At 39.9% G+C, this 22,174-nt stretch overlaps 1 protein-coding gene across 4 annotated transcripts in view; it reads left to right on the top strand.

Moving 5' to 3' along the window:
• LOC111324495 (uncharacterized) overlaps positions 1-22,174 on the top strand; it is a 48,674-nt gene that overhangs the window by 1,811 nt on the left and 24,689 nt on the right. For 3 of the 4 annotated variants that reach the window (XM_022928062.2, XM_022928064.2, XM_022928061.2), the window contains exons 4-21: positions 1,213-1,320; positions 1,847-1,923; positions 2,208-2,256; positions 2,615-2,689; positions 3,061-3,108; positions 3,499-3,585; positions 3,993-4,027; positions 5,333-5,384; positions 5,962-6,027; positions 9,163-9,255; positions 9,500-9,541; positions 10,812-10,892; positions 13,887-13,916; positions 18,983-19,075; positions 19,530-19,622; positions 19,920-20,036; positions 20,273-20,347; positions 21,338-21,433. In XM_022928062.2, coding sequence (XP_022783797.2) covers positions 1,213-1,320; positions 1,847-1,923; positions 2,208-2,256; positions 2,615-2,689; positions 3,061-3,108; positions 3,499-3,585; positions 3,993-4,027; positions 5,333-5,384; positions 5,962-6,027; positions 9,163-9,255; positions 9,500-9,541; positions 10,812-10,892; positions 13,887-13,916; positions 18,983-19,075; positions 19,530-19,622; positions 19,920-20,036; positions 20,273-20,347; positions 21,338-21,433 — 1,317 coding nt within the window. The remainder of the gene's footprint in view (positions 1-1,212; positions 1,321-1,846; positions 1,924-2,207; positions 2,257-2,614; positions 2,690-3,060; positions 3,109-3,498; positions 3,586-3,992; positions 4,028-5,332; positions 5,385-5,961; positions 6,028-9,162; positions 9,256-9,499; positions 9,542-10,811; positions 10,893-13,886; positions 13,917-18,982; positions 19,076-19,529; positions 19,623-19,919; positions 20,037-20,272; positions 20,348-21,337; positions 21,434-22,174) is intronic. The other variant, XM_088757093.1, reaches the window with a different exon arrangement.

Here is a 22,174-nt window from a genome sequence, read left to right as displayed (position 1 = left end):
TGCAACTGTCTCTGCATTGAAATAAAGAAAAACCTGTTTCTCATAATAACGAAACCACTGCATTAGGTTAACATTTCTTGGATAGTGGGCGTCTTCTTGCTTGGATTATTTCCTCACCATAGAATATGAAGTAGTAAAAGAGTTCTGTGCTATGGCCCCTGGCACCTTACTTTCACTCTTGGGCAACTTGGGAATTTTAGTTTTTTCATATAAAAGCATATGCTGGGCACCCTGTATTTCAAAGTTTCAGAGCAGTAGGCTCTCTTCAGTTTTTCTTCAAGTACAGCCTTGTTATGGTAAAAAATTTTATTTATTACTCTGAGAACTGACTTGTTCCTTACATTCTCAGCAACACTTTTTTAGAAAGGTGCAACTTCATCAACTAATTCTGCCTGGTTGCAATTTTAAGAACCGTCTCATTCTCAATTATCTCTTTAAAGACTGTGAAATTTTCCTTTTCATTGTAAGTTTTCAAATTATGGTTACAAATGAATGGTTATCTGGGACTGGTTCCTATCTGATTCTCTTGTCGGCTTATCAGCTTTATCCAGTGAAAAATTCAGGTTCACGGATTGCGTCCTCAATTAATTTTGGTAGTACTAATTTCAAAAATTCTCAGTAACTGAGGAAAGCTTTTCACAATTGTGTATGTCTCAGCTTCCTGTCCACCTGTGCTTTAATAGACATATTACTTTCATTCTTAAAAGCAGTCAAAATTATCTTACATAATATGTGCATATTTTAAACCTTTTTTTTTCCTCTTTGAAAACTGGAGTTGAAGTGAAATTTTATTTCAGTTTTTCTTTAATTTGAATATTTACATTCTTGTGGTATTTAAAGTGGCTCTTGCTGATAAAAGGAAAATGAAAATTTAAGGCATTTCAGGGTTACAGCTAACAGCATTAAAAGAGTAAAATTTATTCTCAAATTCAGAGATGAATATTTTTTGGGCTGTTTAGCTTTTTTGGGCCTTTTGACTTATGTGGACAAGATCTGCATTTAGAGGATAACTATATTTTTCCAATGGCCAAACAGCTAAATGAGGTTTGAACAATATTTATCTACCAAATTTTCAAAATACCACAGCAGGAAATGTGATTTGTTTTCATGTTGAATTTTGTCTGAGGACTGTCTGTGGAGGTGGCTCAAAATCAACATAATAAAAAAATAGTTTTTGTGCAATTAAATAAATTCTTTTTTGTCTATTCACAGCAAATATCAGAACTAAAGAAAGAAAATTTTGGTTTGAAGCTGAGAATTTATTTCTTGGAAGAACGTGTCAACCATGGTGGTGATGTTCCAGAGGATATTTTTAAAGCTGTAAGTAAAAATGACTTTTTTTGTGAATTTGATTTCCTGTAATGTGTTTATTTCTTGATTGACAATCTTCACTTATTTACTCAAAAATGATATTTACTTCTGATCATAAATTTTCAGAATGAGGTTAATGGAGTAGGTGTACACACCAATAAATATAGCTTCACTTATGTACAAGAAAACAATCAATTATGGCATTTTAGAGTAATACATTTTAATGAAGTATTAGTGAAAAGGGTAGTTTTTTTTTTAAAGTTAAGGGATGGAAGAGGTTTGGTGTACTTACCAAAAGGACTAGAAATTTTTAATAGATTAAGGATGTTGGTTATTAATTAAGAAAGAAATCAGGACCAATTTGAAAGCTCAACTATCATGATCTCAGTTTTAACATTCTAGAAAAAATCACTCAGACACTTACTTAATTTTTTAAAGTCGTTTTTATTAGAAATATAGATTTAAATATATATAATTATACCAGGTCTTTTTTTTCTGAGATTCATTTAAGCCCATCATGTTTTTTTTTAAAAAGAACATTGAGCTAAAGGTGACAGTGGAAAAGCTGAAGAAAGAGTTGGTAGAAAGACAGGAACTGCTGGTCAAAGCCTCGTAAGTGCAAACTGTGTAAAATTTTATTTGAGATTCCAAAAATACTGTTTTCATGCAGAAAAAATGCCAAAGTTTAATTTTCACTTTTTTATAAAAGCACTTAAAATCTTTCTTTTTCTCTTTTTATACCTTTTTTGTACTTCTCTTATGCAGTTTACTTCCTGTCAAGATTATCTCTCTCCTTAATTATTTCATGGTTCATATTGAGTGATGTGCCAGTTTTCATTGGGAGAGTAAAGCATCCTGTTTCAAAATGATTATGATTTAGAGTGTTTCCTTGTTAGGAATGCAGTGGAAGCCTTAGCCCAACACAGTGACTCACAGATCAAACAGGTGGGTGATAAATGCCAGTAATGATCCCTAAAAAAATTACACTTAATTGATCATATTGCCTGATTTGGTTAAAGTAGTTGTTGATGAAAGTGAGAGATGTTATGGCAACCCTGAAAGACAGCCGTCTTCGGAGTCATCTGAGGATGTGTTTGTTACTTAATCACAAAGTGGTGTGCCTGATTGTTATTCTTTTATATGCATACAAGTTAGCTGTTGGTGGCCTTTCCAACATTTCTAAAAACTGTTGTAAGTTGTAATTTTTACTCAAAAGTAAGGTCAAGAAGGCTTACCTACATCGTGCACATACAAAAAGCAATCCTGTGCCTATGTACTCATTTAATTCTGTTTCACCACACAGCTCACAGAAGAACACAATGAAGAGTTGAGAGAGATCAGGGAAGGATATGAATTAAAACTTAAAGAAATGGAACAGGTTTGATGTTTGATTTGATAAATTATATCTCCAGAAATATGCACGTGCACAATTAGATTTAAGAGACCTCATAAATTTTATGCCCAGTTTCTTGAAATGAAAATCAATACCATTGTAATCACAATAGCTAATCAAAACAATGGAAAATTATACAAAGAGCTTTTAAGAACTTCAAACTGGTTTCAGTTCTGCATCTCATTGATTGAGGGGATAATATACACAGACTGTATGCTTTCCAGGTCCTTTACTATAAACAGTTTACAAAAACTTATAGAAATCCTAGATGGACAACCAGGTAAAAACTGCTTTCAGTTTAAAACTGCGTGTATTCCTGAATTTTGCTGGTATTTTTGTGCTCTCCTTGTTTCTAGGAATTGGCTGTTGCTAAAAATGAACTTGAGGACACAGCTGATAAGCTTGTAAGTGATTTAAACTTTTACTTCTATTTTGCTTTAATAGCCAAATGTTACTTGATGGTTTTAGTATACCAATCAGATCTTATGACTTATTAATTCTGTTATTTATTCAAGCATACAACTTTCCTTGTCCAGATGAACATGTAATCAGATGAACCCTTTCACCCTTAAGAGTGCTGAACATCTTATTTTTCCTTACAATTTTTACCTCTGAATCACATAGTAAGATCATGAGAATAAAGAAAATGATCACCAACTGAAGAAGCTCTTGATTGTTAAACAAATTCTCCTTGTCAGCATCTTAGGAAATGTATAGAGAACAGTATGGAGAATATGCAGACTGACATTAGGCTGTAAAGGGATGATGACCAAATTACTTATTTTTGTACACAGGCAGAAACCACTAATCTTAATCAACAGTTAAATGACAAACTATTAGAGAGTACTGATGGATTCCATGATGATCAGCAGCAAATGCAGGTAAGGTCATAAAATAATTGAGAACATTTCGTCAGTGTCACAAAACCAAACTTTAAGATATCACAACAGCCAATCACAGCCTGAAGTAGGATTATCCAGGGTTGTTGCATGATTCCCCATCACTTGAAATTTCAGCCAGCAGACTGACAGTGTAATTTCTCAGCTACAATGCTGATTATCATCAGGAAATGTAATACACGTGAGTTGAATTATGCTTCTGTACCCTTCTTATTGACAATGGCTCCAAAATTTTTCTCCACCCCAAGAAAACACTGTTTTTTTTTTCCATTTGTAATTGGCTTCTTTGCCTTTGAGTTATGAATGCAGTCCATATTTTGCATTAATGACCTCTCAGTTAATTAATAAGAAGTACTTAGTAATTAAATTCCCAAACTCTTTTTCTTAAGGTTGCCATGAAAGCCACTCTAGATGAGAAAGACAGGTAAAAGTGAATGATGCATTTCTTCGATATTAACTTTCTTGATCAGATACTTGTGCCAATATCACATTAGCAAGGTTTACAGAAGTATTTGATCTTCTTGTTGATAAATGGTAATATGACCGGGTGGAGTCCAATTCAGTCTGTAATCCTACAAGAGATAAACAAAATTGGACCGTGAAGCAGAAGTTGGATGACACAAAGTCTTGTTACCACTTAACCCATTAATGGCTGCAGCTTTTGTGAAAAACTGTGTTTTGAAGCTAGTTGAGCAGATTTCAGGTCACTGTTGTGGTTTTAAAAGCTCAAACTTACCAAAAACCCATTGACAGCTCATACTCTCGATGGTCTTTCGATCCAAATGCAAAATGGCGGCCTGAAAATCTCGGGCACGCGCAGAAAGCAAAATTTCGAGATTTCTCTCTTTCTCCTGCCTTTTTTTGCCCCTCTCCTTGCCTGAAGTTTCTCCTCACTTGCTGGAAATTTAGTAGGCTTCATTTTGGTGTAAAGATTTTTTAGGAAACTACTCATTATTTTCAAACCACAGGCTCAGAAAGGTAGGTGGGTAATGGAACAAGATTTTTGTGCAGATTTTCATGTCTAAGTTACATGGTTTTTTGGCTATTTCTCCAATCTCCTCCACTCAATTGCGCTCATTCTGGTATCGTTTGTAAGATATTTTCAACCTGTTCAAGTACGTGTTCAAAGTCGTGCTCCAGGGTTAAAAGTGATGCTGTCACAAGGCGTATAAAGGGTGTGGGTCCACATGGGGGCATACGGGCGCACTGGACGTCAATAGGTTAATCAATACTACGACAAAAATCAAGCAAGAAATTAGACACCAGTTATATATTTCATAAAAAATTACAGTTAACTCAGCAGAGTGCACATTACAATTTGTGTGCACATGACACCATCTGTCCACGCACACAAACATGACATGTTAACTGTCCCTTTAACTATCCTATTACACTGTTCAATTGCAAGCATCAGGGGCGGATCCAGGATTAAGTCAAGGGGGGTTCGGAGAATTGTCCGAGGGCATGCTCCCCCAGGAGATTTTGAAAATTAGGTCTTTGGAAACATGATTTCCAGCTTTTTGAGGGAAAATTTAGGGGGTTCAACCGAACCACCCAAACCACCCCTGGATCCGCCCCAGAGCGTGATGCATACATAGTCCAATTAGTGCTCAAATCAGGCTGGTGATAACCAATCGTGTACCAGAATTTTGTTCTAGTTTTGATTAATTATTTTGACTTTCACCGATAATCACAATCCCTTATCTCTGATGCTTTTCTCAATTTTCAGGATGATAGATGATTTGAGAGGGTCTCTTGCTTCTGCACAGGCAGAGAATAAGGTTTGTTTGTTTTTTAAACCCTTCTCAAATTTTTTTCGACCGAATCTCAAATCCTCTGTGTGCACTGGTGTTTAAAGTACTTCTTGCAGGTCCTGGCTTAAATTATATATATCAGAAAATAAGTTCCAACACCCATTTACCCATGATGATGACAGTAGTGAGTGTAATGAAAGCAATCATCATCATCATCATCATCAGTCTTCTTCATGCTCTGTTGCACATAAGGCCTTGATACTTCTCTTCCATTGGTCCTGGTCTCTTGCAATAATGAAAGCAATAGCAATAATAAATAATTGTAACACAGGTTATGATAGTTATTTGTTATAATTAGAGGGGGGAGTGTTGTAGCTAAGAAATTACTGGTACACTGCCAGCTGAAATTTCAAGTGAGGCAGCTCAAAGGTGGTGAATGATTGTAAGTGTGTAACCTCGCAAGTACTTGTTGTGCTTTACCAAGCGATCGCTGACCAGAAATCCAGCTGCTTTTTCATCCAGCAAATTTCGCCAGCAGCCAGTACTTAGCAACAATCTTAGGAATGTGTTTCTAAATTTCTAATTAATGATGCTTTTCTTTCAGGATTTGAAAGATAACTTGGACAACCTGAAAGACATTCAAACCCAATTAGAACAAAACATCCCTCAGGTATAGTCATTCATCAGTGAAAATGTTATTGTGGTGACATTGAATGCATACTTACATTGTAGGGTCTCACACTCGTGTCATAAATTTTTGTTTATCTGATATACATATATTTTTTAGTGCAACTATTCCCTTAAAAAGTGGAAATCCACCCGTAATGTGACTGGTTGATTTTCATGAAGTCAGTATTCTGTTGTTCAGCCTGAAGGGCATAAAATTAATTTTAAAGAGTCTCCTGGGATGAATCTCCATTTCATTCTTCCAAAAAGTATTAGTACCGGTACACAATTTAAAGTTCCAGCTGTTGCCAGATTGGTATTCAGTCAGTGAACCTTGATAAAAAGATACTTTGCTCTCCAATGTGAGTAATTATCTGCACATAGTAGGAGTTATTATTTGAACGGTTTGAGAACCAAGGTACTAGGCAACTATTTGGAAAACTTGAGCAAATGCTAGGGATTACCTGCATTAGAGTGGTATCCCATCAAAGGAGGCTGACAACGAACCAAATCACTTTGGGCTGATTATTAAATAATGTTTTGCTGTTGTTGAACAAAACAGCATTCTCAGCCCTCACCTCTTTAGCTGAACCTTTTACTTGAATGTTTGTTTTTGTGAACGCTGTCAAGAGGACTGAAAGCTAATAGTGGAAGCTTATGGAGAGTCCCTGAGGTCCACTGCTTGTGTAAAACCGCAGTTTGGGTTGGACCCTGTGTAATTAACCTGCTCTTTAGCTTAAAAAAAAAACCAGGAAAGATTTATTACTCGACGTTTCGGGGTCATCGTGACTCCATTATCAAGAGACTAGTTTAAAAACATGCAAATAAGGAAAGGTACAAGAATAGCATAAATTAGACTGAACGGCTTAAATAAACACCTTGGCGCGGATGGAATCCGTTTGCACGTTCAGTGTTGGCTTACGCATGCGAATATGCAACATTTCATTAACAAGGCAATCAAATTTGCTGTTACATTTCGTGATGACGTTGAATTGCTCGATCAAGCGTTCAGGCATTTCACTATTGTGCTGGAGGTGGTAGTGTTTGTAGATAGAAGATGATTTCCTTGTGTGCCCTTCTACGCGCTCGTGTAAGTGACCACGAGTATAGCCCACATACCCTGCATCACACAGGTTACATTTAAATTCATAAACGACACATTGTTGGTTAACAATAGGGGGCTTAATTTCGTGTTGCTTAAGTTGTTGATCGAGCTTAGGGCTAACGAACACTGGTTGGACAGTCACGCTTAACTTCGAGCTTAGACTGTTCAGTTGTTGTTTAACATGATTAGCTGACGACTGGTCCTTGAAGGGTAACACTAATCTCACAGTCTCCGATGGTACGTCTGGTGATGGACAGGGTTCTGCAGATGAAATCCTTCTCTCAACGAACCGCTTGATTGTAGTTTCAACCAGTGGCTTTGGGTATTTCAAGTTATGAAAAACCCCTCTAAGGCGGTCACATTCCTCGGAGAAGAAAGACCAGTTAGAAGATAATCGATAAGCGCGATCCACCATGGTGTTAACTAGGCTGCGCTTGTACTTAATGTCAACATGACTCTGGAAATGCAGAAGGAGACCCGTGTTGGTTCTTTTGATGTAGACCTTACTCTCAATCTTTGGTGCACGGTTAAGCAGTTCAGTTCCTAGAAAGGGAAGGGATCCTTCCCGTTCGACTTCCATGGTAAACTGGAGGGAGGGATGGGTAGAGTTAAGGGTGTCTAGAAACTGGCCAGCGGTCACCCTATCAGGCATTACGGTCAGGGTGTCATCGACGTACCTCCGGTAATAGCGCGGAAGTTGACCGTGTCGTTCGAGGTTTTCCTCAATCGAGCACATGAAGACGTTAGCCAGCAACGGTCCAAGGGGAGAACCCATAGCGACTCCATCTGTCTGTTCATATAATAGGTGATAGGGTGACCGCTGGCCAGTTTCTAGACACCCTTAACTCTACCCATCCCTCCCTCCAGTTTACCATGGAAGTCGAACGGGAAGGATCCCTTCCCTTTCTAGGAACTGAACTGCTTAACCGTGCACCAAAGATTGAGAGTAAGGTCTACATCAAAAGAACCAACACGGGTCTCCTTCTGCATTTCCAGAGTCATGTTGACATTAAGTACAAGCGCAGCCTAGTTAACACCATGGTGGATCGCGCTTATCGATTATCTTCTAACTGGTCTTTCTTCTCCGAGGAATGTGACCGCCTTAGAGGGGTTTTTCATAACTTGAAATACCCAAAGCCACTGGTTGAAACTACAATCAAGCGGTTCGTTGAGAGAAGGATTTCATCTGCAGAACCCTGTCCATCACCAGACGTACCATCGGAGACTGTGAGATTAGTGTTACCCTTCAAGGACCAGTCGTCAGCTAATCATGTTAAACAACAACTGAACAGTCTAAGCTCGAAGTTAAGCGTGACTGTCCAACCAGTGTTCGTTAGCCCTAAGCTCGATCAACAACTTAAGCAACACGAAATTAAGCCCCCTATTGTTAACCAACAATGTGTCGTTTATGAATTTAAATGTAACCTGTGTGATGCAGGGTATGTGGGCTATACTCGTGGTCACTTACACGAGCGCGTAGAAGGGCACACAAGGAAATCATCTTCTATCTACAAACACTACCACCTCCAGCACAATAGTGAAATGCCTGAACGCTTGATCGAGCAATTCAACGTCATCACGAAATGTAACAGCAAATTTGATTGCCTTGTTAATGAAATGTTGCATATTCGCATGCGTAAGCCAACACTGAACGTGCAAACGGATTCCATCCGCGCCAAGGTGTTTATTTAAGCCGTTCAGTCTAATTTATGCTATTCTTGTACCTTTCCTTATTTGCATGTTTTTAAACTAGTCTCTTGATAATGGAGTCACGATGACCCCAAAACGTCGAGTAATAAATCTTTCCTGGTTTTTTCTATGCCTTTGCTTTAGCAAATCCCTGCTGATCAAGTCTTTAGCTTAAGGGTAAAAAATATCTGGGTTAAGATCCAACAGGAATGGCCTGGCTTTTACACCTGATCTCTTTAGATGGGTAGAAACATTTTTCAAGAAAGGGGGGTGGGTGGACCTCTAGGAGTATTTTGTTATATAGACAAAATTTCTAAGTGGTATGTATTTTTCTCCTAACAACAGAGTTTAGAAATTAATGAAAAACAGATCCTAGAGTGCCAGAGAAGAATCAAACAGCTGACAGAGGAACTAGAAAACAAAAACCACAAATTAGAGGTTAGCTTACAACTCAGAACTTATACATGGTACGGTTGTTCAAAGGGCGGATAACACTTTCCAATAGATAAATCACTATCCAGTGGATAAGCGTTAACAAAGCATACCACGTTATCCACTGGATAGAGATTTATCCACCCTTCCAACAATTACGGCCAGGTCATCAGAGGTAAGAGTGAACTCTGGAATGACTTGTTTAATGTAAATCTGGCAATGAACCAACTGTTTTTATGTTCTTGTTAAGGAACTGAAAGAGAAAGCCAAGAAAACAGAAAGAACTAACAGGGTGAGGATCACTGTTTTGTCTCTATAATTGTACAAGGGGCTTCAATAATGCATGGAATGGAGTGTTTATGAAAGGATCAGGAGGTGTGTCATCATTTAGGTTATCACTGTAAAGGAACATTGACTGGCAGACTTTATAACATAACTAAAGTAAAGTGCGTGCACTGATTGGTCAATTCAGTGTTTCCCATTTGCCCATGGGTGTATGCTGCTGACATGAGCAAATGCGAAGACTAGTTTTCGGCGCACGCTTGTTTTTTCTGGTCACACAAGATTTGTTAAATAAAAGGAAACTCTCGCTACAATGTATCAATGTTATATTATAAAACAAATAGTAAACACCACAGTGTACAACTATTGAGTTATGGATGCACTTGGGAGGTTTGCTAAGCACTCAAGAAGCTAGAGTTGCTCTCGGCTATCGCCTCGCATGACTCTCACGCTTCTTTTGTGCTTAGCAACCTCCCACGTGCATCCATAACTCAATAGTGTACACTGTGGTGTTTACCATTTGTTAAATTCCAGTGTTTGTAACATTCTTAGTAAGTAAGTAAGTAAGTAAGTAAGTAAGTAAGTAAGTAAGTAAGTAAGTAAGTAAGTAAGTAAGCTTTATTTGTTAGAGCAGGTCAGTGGTGGCAGCTAAACAGCTGATGTGGACCTGCTATTAATTAAAATACATATGCAAAGGAATACTGTACACAGTTAAAATTCTACTATATACAATTAAAGTTCTACCATATACTATTAACTATTTCAAACTGAACCAGCCACAGCCTTGGACGAACTTTGTTCAAAAATGCACATTACAAATATTTAATTACTTCCTGGAACATGCATTCCCACTTTCAATAAGCTAAAACATATATTCCTGATGTCAGTGTTGGATGATAGCAAAATGCATAGCTTTTTCACAGAGATTTTTTGTCAACAAGTTTGAGAAGGAGAAAAAAATGCAAAGGGAGCAGACATGTTTAGCTTTGTTAGCAAGGTTGCAGATTTCTTTCCCTGGATAGAATGCTAGTCTGTTGCAAGTAGCCCCCTGAATTTTGTCAAAAAACACAGAGAGATGCAATAATGGAAGGACAACAGCAACCAGAACATAAGCCCTCTATATTTTGTCAGTTCTTCTTGATTGTTGGTGAGTTTCAATACCTCTGGGTGGAGAAAGGCACAGCAGTTAGCTACCACAGTCCTGAGGTGGTCACCCAGTGGTGTGCTTGTAAATGTAATCTTGCAAACAAATGTGTAATTTTTAATTTACTGTTGGTCAGGAGTTAAGAAATCAGCTTCACGACAAGGAGAGGGAAGAGCATCTTAACTCAAGGAACTCCACAGATAATTCGCTCTCTCAGGTGAGAACAACGCAATTTGCTGTTCAGAAATATTCATGGACTGCAATTTCTCTTTACAGTATCCCCCCTGAATATAATTGATCACTAATTTTAGAAGCTCCTCACCGTTAAACAGATTGTCCTGCTCATTACCGTAGAAAATGGAAAAAGAACAGTCTGAAGAATATGAATACTATGCTAAGGCGTAAAGGGTTAATGGTTTGAACCCAGGGGGTCCCCCAGGGGTAGCAGTTGACTCGGTGAGAGTAGTCCTGAACAAGACTGTTGTCGGCGGTAGTGATTGACGTTTGAAAACCCAAACAAAGGCCATTATTGGAGTCTTCCAGCCAATCACATCATTGCAAAACTAACCAATAAGTTTTCACAAATCATTTTTATTACACTTGACTTACAGATATCTCTTTTATGGATAGTGACTATTAGTATATACCACACAGGTGAAAAAAATCTTTTTGTGCACGCTGATTGGCTAGTTCGGAAGTGATTAGCAAGTACTGTTCACCATCGAGCAGCCGATGAGACAAATTCGCGCGTCAAGAGTTAATTTGCGACAATTTTGGTAAATTGAAAAAAAAAAAAATGTTTTTTTTTGGTTTCTGGGAACAATTTTGCACCTATGGTGCATAAATATGCGCAGAATTCCGGCGGGCGTGGAATAAGTAATATTATGCTAAGTTTCCACGTGCAATTCCTTCGGATTTTATGATCCCGCTGCTTATTTTTCGCCTCACGTCGCCAATGCCTGCGTGTTTCGTACTTGAAGTTTTGCTTTCTGTACCCAAACGAGATTTGGTTCACATTATGGCTGTGCCTCAAGAACCGACTGCTGCTGAGTTAGGAACCTTAGCCGCTTAATCAGTTCCTGCTGTTGACCCAAGTCGACCAGCTGCCGTGCCACAACTCATGGATGGAGCGGAATTAAACCAAGAAGAACAGTTAGGCGGGGAATTTCAAAGGTTCATATTTTTTTCTCTTTCGTTCGGTTATGTTCATACTTTTTTTTTTTTTACCCTTGGTGTTTCGTGTACTTTCAGATTTTTGAATAGTCTTGGTTGCACGATCGGCGCTCGCCCGTTAGCAGTGTGTCGGCTTCAGCCTAACCGATCGTTTGAGTGTCAAGCATAAATTTTCATGCACGTGTGTCGGCCTAATCTAGTGTTCGTTTGTGTGTTAAGTGTTAGTAGTTTGGCAGACGCTCTTGTGGACTTGAGATTAAACGTTTGCTTGTGTATGAAGCATTGCTCAATTGGTAGACACCGTGTGTTGAATGTGTTGAATTTCTAAAGTTTTTTTTCTATGTATTAGCAACCGTTTACAGCTTTTTGTAGAAAGGTTGTCCGAAAAAAGGACAATACGCACGCTACAATCTCAAAAGGTAATCTGGGTCTCCGATAATCAGTAAATTTGAATAGGTGGAACAAAGAATATGAACAAAAGGGCCAATGAATAGGGGATGATTACCGACATGCACGTGAATACGAGAGGAACAAAATAGTAGAATATGTCGTTGTAAATACTTTTTCTTCAGGTCGCTTCGAATTCGCTCTCGTTGAGTTTACATCGTTTTCGTCGTTCGATTGGGTCAGTTCTTTCTTACTTTCGTTTTACATCAAGTTTAGAATTAAAAGTCGGTCTTGCGAACAAAATAAATTTATCAAACGTGCCATGCCTCTTCTTACCAGCATAGTTAGTAATGTTTTCTCAGATTTCTCTGAAATTCAGAGGTCACGGAACTATCCACAATGCCTTGCAGGGTTGTCGCGTGCACTTTCCTTCACGCACTCTCCCCTGGCCTAGCCTGGCCGCGATTAGAGAGGTAATCTCAGTTACACCCTATAATGTGTTTAGGACGGATCCTTGGTCCGGTTCGGCTGGTGGGTTTTTTTTACTTATTTCTTTTCTTTGGTCGCCTTATCAGGTTTTGTGAATCTTTTCGTCTATGGTGCGACAAGGCAAGTAACCTCACTAGCGGTGTTAGGCCTTCTCGTCCAAATTTTCTCTGTAGGCCTCCAATTCCTAGCTATGGACGCGAGTACTCAGTGATTTATACAGGGTGTCAAGTTCCTATTTTTTTGGCCTGCCTCCTATTTCCTCCAATTTTTTCGTGAAATTCCCAGTTTTTCCTATTTTTTTAGGGTTTTACTAGGTACACAGAAAGATTTTGAAATATTTGAAATAAAATTGCAAATAAAATTGATAAATTCTACCAAAAACTGAAACTTCATGTCAAAAAAGACCAGTTTGAAGCCTTTGAGTGATTTTCTTCTGAAACTAGTGCCCAGACTTTCTCAGCGCTTTTAATAACATGCAAGGGATTCTGGGAGGCTCATTTGCATGTATGTGGGGCTGCAATGCATTATGGATGTATGTCATGGTGCCTGTTAAATATTAAAGCGTTGAGTTGTGGAACAGAGTTTCTGTTGGGAGTGTTAAGAGGATGGAACTCAAAGAAATCCTCCTATTTTTTTCTTATTTTGGGGTGAGAATTCCTATTTATTTCCTATTTTTAAGCCACTATCATTCCTATTTTCTAAGTGTCATTTGTCACTTGACACCCTGTTTATAGACTGGAGTAGCGAGATGAGTGAGCAGCCGAAGGCCACAATTTTTTCTCATAACTTGACCACGCCAGACAATGAGTGGCATAAGTAATGAATGAAGATGGTTCACTATGCCGGTTGCTTGAATGTCAGTCATTGCGAACCTCAACAGTCCTTTTCAGAACTACTCCCTTTCAGACAGTCACACCACATGATAAAATGATATAATATATTATATATTACATCATCATTAAAATTATTATGCAGTAAAGTTCTGAGAAGAGACAGGGAGACTTGGAATCTTTTAAAACATGAAGTATACTAACTAGAACACGATTTTGTGAATTTTTTTGTTCTTGTTTACTGAAATCACCATTAGCGAATTATTTATACCATGAACAGGGAATCGTCGGTAGTGTCTTGCTAATTCGACTTCAATTTTTATGTGACACAGAGTCAGAAGGAAGGCTCCAGGGACAGCGAGGTATGAAAAAAAAAAAAGATCTGATTGTCAATTCTCCCTTCAAGCTGCTACACATTTTCTTGTAAATTAGATTAAAAAAAAAAAAAAAACCTCTTCTGGTTAAGTTAGAGTATTCTCATTACCTGTTTGCTGGATAATGTATGGATATTATAGGGAGAAGTTACATGTTGATCACATCACTTGTGGTTGTTAAAGGGTTAACTCAGGGATTCTACATACAGGACAACTATTATGATGGGCTGAAACTCAAAGATCATCGGTAGGTCATCAGTCATAGTCACAAATTGTGGGGTCAATGACTTAAGGGCGGGGGGGTAGTGGTGCTTTTGGGCGTATTAATATGTATGGGTTCAGGAACGTTTTTAGCAATATCTCTACAACTGCTCGAACAAATATTATCAAATTTTTTTTGGGGGGGGGGGGAGGGAATAACTTTTACAGTTCTTTTATGTGGGTTACTTGCGGTCAGTTCAACCATACCAAAGTTTGCTAAGGAAAATAGTGAAATATAGTTAAAATACCATTTGAATGATTATTTCTTATCGATTTGTGATAAAAAGATAAACATCATTTTGGTCATTTGGTGATGTTTTGTTACTAATTTTCTCAATTTATATTAAAAATGATAAAAGGCAGATGATGTTGGCTCGAAAAATACGAAGCCCATATGACAAATATAACATAAAGAGGCATTCTGTGTTACTAATATTCTCATCCGCTTGAGGTTGGTAAAGTTTTTGACGTTCTATCAGCTAACCAATTTCCATTCTCCTACATTTAAGTGACTTGACAAGATAGTCAGATAAATACCTGAAGGTTTTTGACATCATTTCGGATTTCACATGCAATTGCGCCGGCCTTACAGCCAGGACTGTAAATTGAGCTTAAAAAGCTCTCAGCAGATAGATCAACCTCTTGGAACTTGTTCTCCTGAGTCATGTAAATGCAAGTACGCATGTTTGTTACTCACAAGAGCCTCCACGCGTTCTTTTTCCCATCCACGTGCGAGGACACATCCCATAAAAGCGTGGAGTGCTGGTAGAAGCCTGCAAAGCTCTTGTACAAGCTTTCTTACGAGACGATGTCTTTGGAAGATGGCAGAGCATGTCCTTTGTCCCATTGCGGAACCATGGCTGATCACATCTCAAATGATATGTAGAGATGCAAAGTTCAGCTTAGGTCAGTATCACGGTGACTGAACTACGATGCAGCCATGATCGTGAGTGTAGTCTTCATCATAGAGAAACATTCTTGTGTCTGCCTCCTCATCATACGCTTCACCGACGATCGGCAGCTCTTATCAGAGCTCATTGACTCTCCGATCGAGACACAATCTTCTTGTGATCGGGAGCTCTTATTAGAGTTCCTTGACTCCCCGATCAACACAGAAACGTCTTGTGATCGGGAGCTCTTATCACAGCTTATTGACTCCCCGATCGAGACACAATCTTCCTGCGATGAGGAGCTCTTATCATAGCTCCCTGACTCCCCGATCAACACACAATCTACTTGCAATCGGGAGCTCTTCTTGGAGCTCAATGACTCCCCGATTGAGAGACAATCTTCATGCGATCAGGAGCTCTTATCAGAACTCCTTGACTTCCCGATCAACACAGAAACGTCTTGCGATCGGGAGCTCTTATCAGAGCTTATTGACTCCCCGATCGAGACACAATCTTCCTGCGATGAGGAGCTCTTATCATAGCTCCCTGACTCCCCGATCAACACACAATCTACTTGCAATCGGGAGCTCTTCTTGGAGCTCAATGACTCCCCGATTGAGAAACAATCTTCATGCGATCAGGAGCTCTTGTCAGAGCTCCTTGACTCCCTGATCAACACAGAAACGTCTTGCAATCGGGAGCTCTTATCAGAGCTTATTGACTCCCCGATCGAGACACAATCTTCCTGCGATGAGGAGCTCTTATCATAGCTCCCTGACTCCCCGATCAACACAATCTTCTTGCAATCGGGAGCTCTTCTTGGAGCTCAATGACCCCGATTGAGAGACAATCTTCTTGTGATTGGAGCTCTTATCAGAGCTCATTGACTCCCCGATCGACACGAAAACTCCATGCGATCAAGAGCTCCTATCGGAGCTCATTGACTCCCCAATCGAGAAATAATCTTCATGCGATTGGGAGATCTTATTACAGCGCATTGACTCCCCGATCAACAAGCAAACTTCTTGCGATCGGGAGCTCTTATCAGAGCTCACTGACTCCCCGATCGAGACACAATCTTCTTGCGATCGGGAGCTCTTATCAAAGCTCACTGATTCCCTTATCGAGACACAATGTCCTTGCGATCGGGAGCTCTTACTGACTCCCCGATCAACACACAAACTTCTTGCGATTGGGAGCTCTTATCGGAACTCGATGACTTCTCGATCGAGATACCATCTTCTTGCGAATAGGAGCTCTTATACCAGCTTATTGACTCCCCTGATCGACTCTCTAACTTCTCGCGATCGAGAGCTTTTATCAGAGCTCATTGACTCCACGATCGACACTCAAAGTTCTTGCGATCGGGAGCTCTCTTCAGAGCTCATTGACCCCCCGATCGAGACAAATAATCTTCTTGCGATGAGAAGCTTTTATCAGATCTCACTGACTCCGCGATCACCACACAAACTTCTTGCGATCGGGAGCTCTTATCGGAGCTCATTAACTCGCCGATTGAAACACAATCTTCTTGCAATCGGAAGCTCTTATCAGAGCTTGCTGAGTCCCCGATCAACGCGCAAACTTCTTGCAATCGGGAGTTCTTATCAGAGCTCATTGACTCCTCTAGCAACACAGAAACGTCTTGCGATCGCTAGCTCTTATCAGAGCTCACTGACTCCCCGATTGAGGCACAGTCTTCTTGCGATCGGGAGCTCTTATCCGAGCTCATTGACTCTCCGATCATCATTGAAAGTTCTTGCGATCGGGAGCACTTTTCAGAGCTCATTCACCCACCGATCGAGACACAATCTTCTTACAATGAGAAACTCTTATCAGAGCTCACTGACTCCGCGATCAGCACACAGACTTCTTGCGATCGGGAGCTCTTATTGGAGCTTATTGACTCCCCGATCGAGACACAATCGTCTTGAGATCGGAAGCTCTTATCAGAGATCATTGACTCTCCGATCAACGCAGAAACGTCTTGCGATTGGGAGCTCCTATCAGAGCTCACTGACTACCCCGATCGAGAAACAATCTCCTTGCGATCGGGAGCTCTTATCAGAGCACACTGACTCCCCGATCAACGCACAAACTTCTTGCGATCGGGATCTCTTATCAGAGCTCATTGACTCCCCGATCGAGACACAATCTTCTTGCGATAAGGAGCTCTTATCAGATCTCACTGACCCCCGATCAACACAATCTTCTTGCGATCGGGAGCTCTTATCAGAGCTCACTGACTCCCCGATCAATACGAAAAATTTTTACGATCGGGAGCTCTTATCAGAGCTCATTGACTCCCCGATCAACACACAATCTTCTTGCGATCGGGAGCTGTTATTAGAGCTCTTTGACTCCCCGATCGAGACACAATCGCCTTGCGATCGGGAGCTCTTATCAGAGCTCACTAACTCCCCGATCAACTCACAAACTTCTTGCGATTGGGAGAGCTCTTATCGGAGTTCGTTGACTTCTCGCGATCAGAAGCTCTTATAACAGCTCATTGACTCCCTGATCGATTCTCCAACTTCTCATGATCGCGAGCTTTTATCAGAGCTCATTGACTCCACGTTAGACTCGCAAACTTCCCGCTATCGGGAGCTCTTATCAGAGCTCGTTGACTCCCGAATCGACACACAAATTTCTTGCGATCGGGAGCTCTTATCAGAGCTCATTGACTCCCCCATCACCACGCAAAGTTCTTGCGATTGGGAGCTCTTATCAGAGCTCGTTGACCCCCCCAATCGAGACCAATCTTCTTGCGATCAGGAACTCTTATCAGAGCTCGTTGACTCCCTGATCGAGACACCATCTTCTTGCGAATGGCAGCTCTTATTAGAGCTCGTCGACTCCCCGATGTGGACACAATCTTCTCGCGATCAGGAGCTCTTATCGGAGCTCATTGACTTGCCGACCAACGCAGAAATGTCGTGCGATAGGGAGCTCTTATCAGAGCTCACTGACCTCCCGATCGAGACACAATCTTCTTGCGATGAGAAGCTCTTATCAGAGCTCACTGACTCCGCGATCGTCACACAAACTTCTTGTGATTGGGAGTTCTTCTAACAGCTCATTGACTCCCCGATTGAGACACAATCTTCTTGCGATTGGGAACTCTTATCAGAGCTCCTTGACTCCCCGATCACCACGCAAACTTCTTGCGGTAGGGAGCTCTTATCAGAGCTCACTGACTCCCCGATCAACACACAAACGTCTTGCGGTAGGGAGCTCTTATCAGAGCTCATTGACGCCCCGATCGAGACACATTTTTTGCGATAGAGGCTCTATTTAGAGCTTATTGAATCCCTATTCCGGTGACACAAATTTCTTGCGATAGAGGCTCTATTTAGAGCTTATTGAATCCCTATTCCGGCGACACAAACTTCTTGCAATAGATAGCTCTTGCCAGAGCTCATTGACTCCCCAGTAGACTCATATACTTGTAACAATTGGTTGTAGCAATTGGTTTCAACGCGATATGAAATTCACTGAATTCTTTTTGCCTTTGTATATGGAGCGTGATCAATGGTAAGGTATTTTTCGAGTGAACAGCATCTGCCATCCATTCTTTTCAGCTTTTTAAACTATATTTCACAAAATCACTTTTTCATCACCCCACAAAATTTTAATTTATTTTATGAGTAGTTCCAGATGCATTGCTGAAAAGTTCCTAGCGCATAACTATTGTTACTTTCAAAAGTACTTTACCATCCCTAATAGCAAGTCACTATCCCCACCATTGGCGGCTACGACTTAGGCAGCGATGATCTTTTGGTACCAGGCTCTCATAATCTGAAGTCATACCTTTTGTGTAGTGAGAAGGGGGGAGGAGATGGGGGGGCATAAGGTCTACTTTTTCTGGCTTCTACTATTATTGAAGTTTCTTCATAAATCTAGCTTCAGCATTTGCAGACTAAAGTTCAAGATCTAAATGAGAGTTTGACAGCAACTCGAGAGGCAGCACATACAGCTAAGAGAAAATGGTATCAGGTCAGTACATTTGACGTCCAAAAACTGCTATTATACCCAATTTAATTTAAGTTAATCAGCACTTAAACAACTGAAAGTCAACCGCCTTGACCTCAGTAGGTGATAGTGGTCGTTGGTCAGTCTCACACGTGCAGGCTCGTGGAACGCTGGAACTTCGTTACAGGCGAATCTTGGAGCTAAAGTGTAGTTTTTGGTATCAGACATTTTTTCGAGCATATCTCTGCTTCTGGAAACCCCAGGCAACCACCTTCCATTTATCCATGGCAATGGTTTAACTTGATTCTACAGAAAGAATCATGTGTTCATGTTTTTGTGGATGTTCCACCTTTTTTACGTAAAATACCTTTATAAGGCGAATATTTGCACAATCTCTCTCGTAACTTTAAACAATATTTCGTTTTCCTTTTTATATATTTAATTTGATTCTAATATGGATTGTGTACCTCAATTTCAGGCTTTCGAGGAACATTCTGAAGTCCTTAAGGCGAGAGATGCTATGATTGCTGCTCTGCAAAGTTCTTTGAGTGGAAAAGATTTGGACTTAGAGGTACATGTGTTCTAAGTAAAAAGTACATGCTACAGTTTTTGTTCATCGTGGTTTAATAGATATTGACAGACCTCGATTTCCAAGCTGCACTGATGCAAAGCATTGGAAAATGAACCCTAAGCCCTTGGTTCCGACAAGACATTCACCTCCTTGTTGGTGACAAATCTCGATAATTTGTAAAACTTCGTCCAATAATCGTGAATAAAATTAAGACCAGTGCCACTCTGGATAATGTTTTAGGCACTCAATTTGCCTTGAATTTTATCTATTTATTTATTTATTTATTTTTTCTTTCAGAAACTTATTCAGTCCTTGTCTTCAAAAGAAGTTGAACTGCAGAGATTGAACAATGGCAAACTCCTCCTTGAAAAACGCTTGGATGAAGTGCTAAAGCAAAAAGAACGCGAGCAAGCTGTGAGTCAAGAAGCGTTATACTTATTTCTCTATACAGGCTGATCAGTGACAGTGAAACACATATAAATATATATCTTATGCTCAGTGGTTTTGCTGGGATGTAGAATGGCTGAAATTACATCTGTACAGTTTAAAATATATAGGGATGGTAACCAAATTATGCAAACCGCTTTTTGGCATTCTGTGTTGCTGCATTAGTTGATTGCCATCCTCAGCCCTCAACCTTGAATTTCTAGGAACTGATGGAAAAACATAGAGCGCTTTCTCAAGAACACTATTCCAAGATGGACGCTCTCGAAGAAGCTTATCAGGTAAACATGCAGTAGGCCTTTTTGTCAGTGATTGTTGTCTTTAAAGTTATGGATGGGTTTGATTATTTCTTCAACGTGTGACTTTTTGAGAAATCATTCAACTAATCAGAGAGCTTCCTTAGTAAATAAAGATCTAAAGCGGCAAATTGTATCAGAGGAACAGGACAAAAATGGTAATTCATACCAAGGAACAACAGTGCACAGAATTTTGCAGCAGGAACTATTCGCTAGTTGCATGAGCCGTGTAGGTCACGGTATTTTAAGTCCTAAGGTGTCTTCTAAATCCAGAGAACATTTCATTTGAGTGCCGTAAACACAAAAACAAGGTTGTGAAGGTGTAGTCTGATCGTCCGGGTGAGTGTAGTCCTGAGAAGGACTGTTGTCGGTGGCAGTGACTGACGTTTCGACAACCTGTGCGGAAGTCATCATCAGAGTCAAGTGAGTGATTGTTGTCAGTAGACTCTACTGACAACAATCACTCACTTGACTCTGATGATGACTTCCGCACAGGTTGTCGAAACGTCAGTCACTGCCACCGACAACAGTCCTTCTCAGGACTACACTCACCCGGACGATCAGACTACACCTTCACATGTTACCCCCGGGTTCAAACCATTTACTGCAAAAACAAGGTTATCACAACGACCGATGAGGGGGGACTCCAGGTGAAACAAGGAAACTGCCGAAGCGCGGGGAAAAGTAGTGACAAAGATCCAATTATTTCAAGTTTGTATATGATTAGGGAACCCCGAGTTTTCTGGAACACAGAGTCACGTTTAGTAAAACCATTGCCGTAATCCTGGACTACTCTCGACGCTCAAATGAAAATTGCTGTCCCTCAGAAGGAAACCTCAAGTCAGTTGATAGAGAATTTTTGTGTACAAGATTAGGATGAACCAGAAAGGGACGATGATAGCCAAAGATAGTGGAGAGAAATTTTATTACAGGTTTGCTTTGTTTTCCATTTGAATGTTGGTTGTTTGTCCTCAGCACGTGACTGCCGGTGCTCAAGAGCAACTCGATGCCAAGGACAGACTCATCCAAAAGCTAGCAGTTAACAACAAGGAAAAGGATAACTTAATAGCGGTAGGTGTTTCCTCCCTTTTTTTCGTTATTTACCCTTTTAAGATAACGAAGACACCAATTAGTGAGAAGCTATTAACTTATGGTATGGTAACATTATTTAATTTTTTCACCTTTGATTGAAACACAAGTAACAGTGGACCAAATCCCTCTGTAAATTTATTTACCTTCAAAAGTTGTCTCTTTTGAAGCAAGTCCAATTATTATGCATTAAAAACAATGGTGGTCATCTGTCTTGTTTTCAGGTTATTAGAATTAAACGCTGAAAAAGATTATTTAAGAAAATGGTAGACTTTCGCAACATTTTCCAGATTCGCATCACGTCGGTCATTTTGGCCCACACGATTTCTAGATTGGTATCTTGGGAATTTTCAAATCGAATTTCAAGTCCATGGGTAAAGTTAACTCACCTATTGACTCGTTTAAAGAAGGCATGCTCGCGTAAGAACGAAGTAGATTTTTCTTGTTTCGAAAGTTTTCCCAACAGTTCACGCCTTTGGGTGACCACATGTCCAAATATGTCAACACTCTAAAACACTCAAAAAACGGACCGCCAATGGAAACAAAGGGAGCGTCCTGCAGAGACTCTCAGTATAAAATATCTAACAGTTACAAATGTACTCTTGACAGACCTTTAGTTCGATTCTGCTAAACGGAAATTTTGATTTCAACTTAAACAACGACTCAAAATGTTCTTTGAGTCGTTGCTTTCAAGGTTATAATGTGCATCATCGTGTCCAATTG

This window comes from Stylophora pistillata, chromosome 4, assembly GCF_964205215.1.
Source record: "Stylophora pistillata chromosome 4, jaStyPist1.2, whole genome shotgun sequence".
Lineage (NCBI taxonomy): Eukaryota > Metazoa > Cnidaria > Anthozoa > Scleractinia > Pocilloporidae > Stylophora > Stylophora pistillata.
This window is presented reverse-complemented; position numbering and strand designations above follow the sequence as displayed.